We start from the raw sequence: 8,747 nt of genomic DNA on the forward strand, positions 1-8,747 counted from the left end.
TCTCCACACGTGTGCGAGGGGTACACTCATGCCCATTAACACACACATTCACACACACACACATTCACACACATATATCCGCACACATATAATTATATATGTATGCACTGATACACACATGCACATTATGCATACATGCCTACAAATGTATACATATATATATATATATAAATTCATTTGTATAAATACATACACATAGGCATGCATACAGTTACACATACACATTTACACATATACAAGACACATATACATACACACATATACAGTCACACATGCACTCTTACATATACACACATATACACAGAAAGAGACAGAGACAACAACAAAAGAAAATGGTGGGGCAGTATTGCTCAGTGGTTACGGTTCTGGAGGATCTGAGTTCCAACCTCCCTGTAACTACAGCTCTATAGGGATATGATGCCCTCTTTCACTCAAGACACCTTAGTGTGTATACACACACACACACACACACACACACACACACACATCTTTTAAAAGGAAGTCAGTCGATGAATCCAGACCACAGAGGTGTGGGAAAGAAAACGTAGGACTTGAACACAAACATCTGTTTGCAGTTAACGGCAGAATCTGAGGACGACCAGGACAGCAAAGGGCAGATCGTGGGCTCAGCTTCACCAAGCAGAGAGGCTGTCTGTAAAGAATGTCAGTAGATGACCCCAGCCTGTGTGCCCAGAGCACAGCAGGAACACGGTGACATTAAACAAGACAGCACTCAACCGGCTGGAAACACAAAACATTTTTAATCCATCCATCAGCGCATGCTCAATGCCAGCAGCCAATCCAGTGAGCCCAGATTCTTCTTTTTCAGCGTCTACTTGGTCACTGTCACCCCCAAACACACCCTGCACTGCGTATACTCAGTGTTTCTCACAAGTTAAAGTCTATACCCCCATTTCCTTCCCAGGTCTCCAATTCCCTCAGGCAACTTCTGCATTTTACCTGTAAAGCATGGTTGGCCTCTTGATCTTGTCTGGGGAAAATGGAGACCAACAGAAGTCTTGGGAGTTGCCAAGCCAAGCATGATTGGGGGGGCGCTGGGGGCTGTTGCACATAACAGTAAAGAGACACAGATCCTTGACCCCTCACTTGGCAAAAAGTAACGAGAAAACCCCGCTGTCCTGACATCTCCTCAATATTCTGATGATCACTACTCTACCCAAGATAAACAGCAGGAATGAATCATCCAACAGAATAAAAATTGAACGCCTAGCACTGCCAATAATGTCCCAGGGTGTCCACGTGATGATAAATTACAGTTTACTGAAAAAGGCCAAAGCTTAGGGCCACTGCCGTGGGACTCTAATGTGACTGCAGTCACTAAATACCTCTCCATCGCCGTCTACAACCAAACAGCAACTTCCGGTATGCTCACGGAAAAAATTAACGATAGAAATTCCGTCCCAATCCATACACACTGGTAAGCCCACCGAACAAGTCCTCCTCCAGCACTATCCAAAACCTATAAAGGCAAAGAGTTAATATTTCAACGATGGCGTGAGACACAGAGAGCTTAGAAATGACTGTACAGTTCTCTCCTGATTTTCCCCTCCAAACAGTAACAGTACTTTTAAGATGGTATCGGGATAGGGAACGCTCCCCTATAGTTCTGAAGACTCTAGTGCTGAGGTTGTTAGCACAGAGAGAGGGACTAATTAAAAGATTCTGAGGCTTGATGCCTTTAGTAACCTCATCTCCTCTTCCACGCTAGGCCAAGGTAGCTGGACGGACCCTGCTAAAGTTGGCGTCCAGGGTTCTCTGTATCTTTCCATGGTGTTTCTGACAGTCTCCCCTCCACCAATTCTGTACCCTGTTAGCCAAGTTTCAGCTGCCCCCAGGGAAGGGTCACACTGCTGTGAGTTTTCGGTGGGTCCCTCTGATGCTTCCGTGTTCTGGTCTTATATACACACTAAACTTCAGAAATTCTAGTGTATCTACCGCTGGATTCTCTCTGTCTGTCTCTCTGTCTCACTCTTGTGTCTCTCTGTCTATCTCTGTCTATCTGTTTCTGTGTGTGTGTGTGTGTGTGTGCATCCACACACACACACACACACACACACAGCCGTGTGCATATGAAAGCCAAAGGTTAACTTTGCATGTGACACACTGTCTTTTATCTTTTCTGACACTGGAGCTTCCCAAGGCTCTTCAGGGACCCTCCGGCCGGCCTCTGCTTCCTCAGATCTAGGACCACAACCCCCACCACTATGCTTGGCTTTGGTTTTTTTTTTTTTTTTTTTTTTCATTCCAGGCTGGTGACAGTCACTCGAAAACCCCAAGAGCATGGACATCCCGCTAAACTGTGTCAACTAGTCATTACTGTAGTCAGGACCAAACCTTCTGCTGAAAATGGGGGAGACAGACAGACAGGGGGCCTGAGGCTTGACACTCTCCCTACAAAGACCTAGGACACAGGAGTGCAAGACAGGCTATGGTACAGAGGTCGAGGCAAATGAATGAGCCCTCAACCACCGTTCAGAAACAACGAGAAAGCAATGCTAGCTGTGAGAGCGAGAGGCACCGCACAGAAAGCCGCAGGCTACAAGGGCCACAACAGTATCTGTGGCCTGAAGCAGATGGTACTTAAATAAGATACCAGATTGTATAGATTGTATGCTGCGGTCTGGTGAGGGAAGTGGCTAAGACAGAGCCCCTCACCAAAAGCTCTTCTCTTCCAGCAAACCATAGAGGTTGTCAAGCCTGCAGACTACCCTTTCCCAGCCCCCCTGGAAGAAGGAATCTCGTCGGACATGTATTCAACCTTCATAGAGCCGTTGCCAAAGCCGGACACTGAACAGAAGGTAGGCTTGGGAGCGCCTTTCCTCGTCCTCCTGAAAGCAATATCGCGGTGCAAGATGGGAAAGCTCATGTCCCCACATTGTCTCGGCCCCTGTTGTTTTCCTGGCCAATATTCCTTAGACTTGATTCACACACAGGCCAGCTCATGGTGGTCAGAGGGTTGTCTTTTTCTTTTTATCCTTCTCCTCCTCCTCCTTCTTCTTTTTCTTTTCCTCCTCCTTTTCGTCTTCCTCCCCCATCCCCATATCCTATGCATACTTCACCACTGAGATCCCCCCAAACTCTCTTGTAATTCCTAAGATGCATGGTAACATAAAATCAGAGCCTCCTTCCAATTCGATACTGCCCCTGGTGGTGCCACACAGAGTAAAAGTTAGGGGTTGTCCATAAATTCCGAGCACAAAAGTGCTGCCCTGAATGGTCCTTACTTTCAATACCTGACTGTGTTTACTTCCACTGTCTTAGATGCTGGATCAAGAGCAAGGGCTTCAGGAACCCCTGCCGGAGAGTGAGACGGGAGAAGAGGATCCCTTGGGTAGTTTCACCATTGATGACGTAAAATCAGCCCTGGAGCGAGTGACAGACGAGGTTTTGATGAGCATTCAGGTACTGAGTGAGAAAGGACAGTGAGGTCCCCCTTATGCTTGGCAAATTAGGCAGCATCAGCCTCAGCATCTGTAAACACTGCTCTGCTCCGGGCCAAGCCAGCTCGAAGCTTAGGGTTCGCACACCATCTCACAAGGCTACATAATCCTCCGCTGAGTCCTCTGGAATCAGCGAGATTCCCCAAAAGGGCTGTGTGTTATCAGCCTGCAAAACCTTTTGACACGAAAACAGCCCTGGTGAAAACTTTGAGCCACACCACACTGTAAACGCACCTTATGCAAGACTTAAGTGACCCCGGGCTCCTGAAAACTAATTGTTGCCAATCAACCACCATTGCTGGACTAAGTCACCTCACCCAGCTTCAGGTTTGAAATTTTCTCCGGTACTTCCTGTCTTCATATATCGCTGATTGCTAAGCCACTTGCACCAAGGGTGCCCTGCCAATGGGTAGTAGAGACCGCCTCTGGGCAGCTGACCATCATCTCTCGGAGAGTTATTTTGTGTTGAATACTTTGCCGTTCTGTCCAAGAAACAAATACCAACTACTACCTTCATGTAACGACTTCCAGGAACCCACATAGTTTCCTAAGCAAGATGCTTAAACAAAGTGAATTGCCGATTTTGAGAAATAACCATAAATCACAGCAACACTTATGCATCTGAGGAGATTTTTTTTTTCATCTGCACTTGGGGCCATATATACAAAGCACACTATATTAATAACTAATTTGGGAAGAGCGAAAACTTAGGTTGTCTTAAGCATACCTTGTTACTCGTTTAATCGCCAAATGTTATTGCAATATTTACACGAGCATTTAATGACCTGGTGCCAACAGAATCAGCCAAAGTCCCCAGCTTAATAAGGGGTGCTTAGTGTTTACCAGAAATAGTGGAAGAACACGTTTTACACAAAGGCCTATTGTTAACGGCCTTGTGAACTTAATAACTAGTTACTGTGCACAAGGGCAGAGTACAGCTGAATTAAGCTGAGTTCAGAGCATACCTCCCTTTTAGATTTGATAACATTTCCTCTAAATATAGTTTATGTATAATCATGGCCTGGGGCTTCTTTGCAATCCCACAGCTCTGAAATTATCGCCGAGGAACTACCAGACAAGCAGGAGAATTGCTTGCAGGACCCACAATTGAAACCATCTTTACTAAAGCTGTGCTCCAGGAAGGGAGCTGTGTGTTTTTAAACTATCCGCTGATGATTTTCTTTTGGAGTGTTAGGGTCAGCAGCATCAGTACCCCTTAACAGAAGGAACAGGATCCGTCTGTGTGTCTGTTCTCTCCCCATTAGCAGGGAGCCACCCTGGAAGTTCAACAACTTCTACACCTAAATGCAGTTATGCCCAGAGGGAGAACGTGGGCCAGAAGGGAGACTCACAGACCCTGTAGGTACTGTGAGCATCTCCTACAGGGTGGATCTAATCAGCGTGGGCCAAATTACTGCTTCTTCTTTTTTCAATGAGATAGAAAAATGATAATGGATTTCTACAACATCTCCAGGTAACAAACCACTGTGTACTTTTTCTCTGAAATTCTGCTAAACTTCACACAAGCAAAGAAGGCACTTCCAAAGACAAATCAAAAGGGGGGGGGAGCAGATTGCCATTTGTCTATAGTTTCCAGGCTCTGCAGGTTTAGCAGGGGCTGTGAGCCTGGCCCCAGCTGCAACTCCAGGGCCTATCCAAGGAGCCCACACAGCTAAGGGCGACACCAGACGACTCTGATAATACATCTGTGGCTCTGTGCTTTCCCCTCACCTACCTTCCTCTTGGATGAATCCCAAGTTGGGCAATGGCCCTGAGCCTTGTTTAAGTTTTGTTCTGTATCAGATGGGCTGAGCTACTTTCCACTTTTAAGTGATTCTAGTGCTAAAACCTGCCACGTCCCCTTTCAAAACTAAGTGTCAGCGGACATTGGATATATGCATCTGCCGTATACACTCAGTGAATGCATTTTCTGCTCTCAAGAGTTTGTGATTGCTCCGTGGTTTGTTTGTTTGTTTGTTTTCCTCCTTATTTAAAAGCCACATTGTTTCTGCAGTTTCTGCAGAAAAGGCCAGTAGAAAATTCATGTTTCAGGATGTTCTCTCAGAGCTCGCTCTCTATTGGGATTCTAAGCCAGTATCCACTTCCCTAACATAGAACCTCCTAAAAATGCAGGATGAGCCCTTAATTTTTTATGTTCACTCACTTATTTTTCCCATAATTCACTTTGCAGCTTTAGAGATTTATTAAGAATGAAGTTCTCTTGGCCCTCAGATGTCAATTAAAATTACATGCAATAGACCAAACATTCTAAGCCAAGGTAGTCTAGATATTTTCATTTTAAAGATACATTTGAAATGAAATTAGTTTGGCCCCAAACTGCATGATAAAAAATAAGACCCGATGGAAGCAACTTTGATATATTTAAAGAATCATATTTTAGAGAATTGGGAACAAGAATGCTGGGCTCTTGCAGTGAAGGTTGGCTGTTGGCCCTGACACAGCAAGCGAATAAAATAATGTGGGAAAAGGTGACCATAAGTTACCACCCTGTGGTTTATGAAGTCTTACCTCACGTTACCTTACATTATGTTTGCTGTGTAAGTTACGTTATGACAGCTTTGAACTGTATGCATTAGAAAAGTCATCCGAGGTTGTGGTCAGTGAAAGCTACTGAACACAGGGCAGGGGGTTCAGAACACTTCCTAAAGGAGCTAAAAAGACCGAGCCCCAAGTTGAAGGTAACACATCTGTCTATTCAGCAGCATTTTGAAGAGCAGCAAGGGGACAGCAAACCAGCGGATTTGGGTAGACATGGATTCCTCTTCATTCTGGCTCTGCTAGTTGTAGCTGAACTGAAGCACGAATCCCCAAGGTCTGAAGATCTGTGAGTTGTCTCTCCTCCTGTTAGGTACATGCAAACTTCAGGAACCTTTTGTCCAAAGCCCACACACAGCGTGAGAAGCTATCTCAGGGAAGCACAGGAAGCGTTTCCAGAATCTTTCGAAAGCCTTAGTGAGAGGAAGCTGGTAAATGGAAGCCCAGCCATTCTTCCCCGAAAAACACGAAATGATGGGTGGACACAGAAATGCCTTCCTGAAAAGAGAAGCCAGCCACTTTTCTAGAGCTCATGGTCCCTATCCTTTTGAACAATGTCGAAATCATTTCTTCAATCCGTTTCAACACCAACATGGTGCAATATCCAATAAATTTATGTCGATTCATAAAGCGTGGTAATTTTTAATATTTCATGATCATACCTCAGTGAACTATGCCGTTAGTGAAGAATATTGTGAAATTGGGAGATGGGATTACGAACACAAAGCTGAGGTACAGTGTTAACTATTGCTTCATGTCCCTTATGAAGACTAAAAGTGGCTTGTCCAAAGTGTCATAGACTAGTTAGTTGATGGTTCATAAGACACGATTTAGTTCTGCAAAAGTACTGCATGGAAGTATCTGTATAAAACAAAAACAACAACAACAACAACAAAAAGGTAACTAGGGGACCATTTTATCCATTCCCCTGCCTCATCCTCTCAACCATCTCAACCACTAACAAAGAAAAAAAAATGCAGAAACCAGAAGTCAAAAGCTAATCGAAGGAGGAAGAGAAAGGAGAGGGAAGAGAAGGAGGAGGAAGAAGAAGAGAAGGAGGAGGAAGAAGAAGAGAAGGAGGAGAAGGAAGAAGAAGAGGAGGGGAGGGGGAGGGAAGGGAGGGGGAGGGGAGGGAGGGGGAGGGGGGAGTAGGAGGAGAGGAACCACCACCACCACCTTAAAAGCCCTGCCCTATACTCATATAAATCCTGAGTCTACAGCTGTTGACTCCAATGTGACCTGTCAGAAATATCAACTCTTCCCATGATGTGAAATTCAAACATGTAAAAATATTTTTAATCATACCTGCTCACGAAACTGCTTTTCCCCCTATTTAAAACATAGTTGCCACGAAGATTACAAATTGCGTCACCCACTTAAATGTGGTAGATTTGACTCATTGACACACAGGGGTCTATAGGGCTCTCCATAGTCTTGCATTCTTGAGTCACTCGGGCAATAACAAGCCTCCCAGCTGCCACGGTCCCCGTACGCAAGTGTGCCATTCATCCTTGATAAAACAAAAGCGTTCCCTGAGCCCCGGGTGTTGAGATGACGCGCAAATGCAGTGAGGTGCACGCCTGCAGTCACAGAGGTGGCGATGTCAGTGTGCACAGTATTACCGCCGGACACTGCCATGATCCTAAAACCTGTCACCAACTGCTTACGAGAGGTGCGTTTTGTTTTGTTTCGTTTTTCCCTGTATCAACTCTATGTTACACAGTGGCATGCATGCCTGAATTGTAATGTATGATGTATGATGAATACTCTTAATTATGAGAACTGTCCAAATTGTGAGATTCCTTGCGTTATTATTTCACGCACGGAAGATTCCAGGAATCCCATTTAGATTTGCAGTAGAGGGCAAGCCAAAACAAAGGGGTGGAGGGACCCCACAACACCGCGCCGACTGAGCCCACAGCAGTTTCTCTGATTCAGCCTTCATTGGCAAGCGTGTCTGGAAATGCAGATCAGTTATCCTGTCTTCCACCATGAGGCTGTGTGAAAAATGGCTGTCCAAATACCACTTCCTGTCCGCGGTAGACACGCTATACAACGGGAATGTGCAGAGAAATTCGATAAAGTGTTATCGAATCACCACAGGCTGGAACACGGTACTGTCTGCAAAACAGGAAGGTGTGTGCGAGGGATAATGTCTGTCTTTAGGCACTATAGAATGTCAAAACCACAAGGACAATGTGCAGCCAAAGATAGCTCCATCATAACCACTTTTTTTTTTCTTTTTAATGATTGTTTCCACAGAACGAGATAAACGAAAAACTGAAAGTACAGGAAGAGGCCTTCAACACGCGAATAGAAAAGCTGAAAACAGCCTGAGGACGCAGGACAAGCAGAGCGGTGCTGAACTTCAGAGAAACAAACAAAACCAGTCAGAGTAGTGTCTCTAGGGCACTGGAAGGAAAGCCCACTTCCTGCTATCCTGACTGATTGGCAGCGCTTTGTCCCACCCCCTCCCGTCCCACACCCACCTCTGAGTTTACAGTGCCAAATGCAAGAGCATTGCTTTGTAGGATTTTGGAGAGTTCTATACGAAGGTACAATTAATGTTAGGATGGCGTTTTGACTAATAAATACTTTTCCTCTTTCACGGGAATGAAACAAATGAAACCAACCTTCTGAAATAACAACCGAAAAGAATGTAGAAAAATAATAGTAGTTTTAGCCATTATGGTGTTGTGAGGAGAGGCCAGACATCCTCACTCTAAGGTC

At 45.1% G+C, this 8,747-nt stretch overlaps 1 protein-coding gene across 1 annotated transcript in view; it reads left to right on the plus strand.

Annotated features, from left to right (window-relative positions):
- Positions 1–8,354, plus strand: part of CABCOCO1 (ciliary associated calcium binding coiled-coil 1) — a gene marked incomplete at both ends in the record, with an annotated part of 103,324 nt that extends 94,970 nt beyond the window's left edge. The window contains 3 exons of the mRNA XM_080937652.1: positions 2,697–2,819; positions 3,283–3,423; positions 8,280–8,354. Of these exons, the coding sequence (XP_080793778.1) occupies positions 2,697–2,819; positions 3,283–3,423; positions 8,280–8,354 (339 nt within the window). The remainder of the gene's footprint in view (positions 1–2,696; positions 2,820–3,282; positions 3,424–8,279) is intronic.
- Between the last annotated feature and the right edge of the window lie 393 nt (positions 8,355–8,747).

This window comes from Micromys minutus (genome assembly GCF_963924665.1).
Source record: "Micromys minutus genome assembly, chromosome: 25".
Taxonomy (NCBI): Eukaryota; Metazoa; Chordata; class Mammalia; order Rodentia; family Muridae; genus Micromys; species Micromys minutus.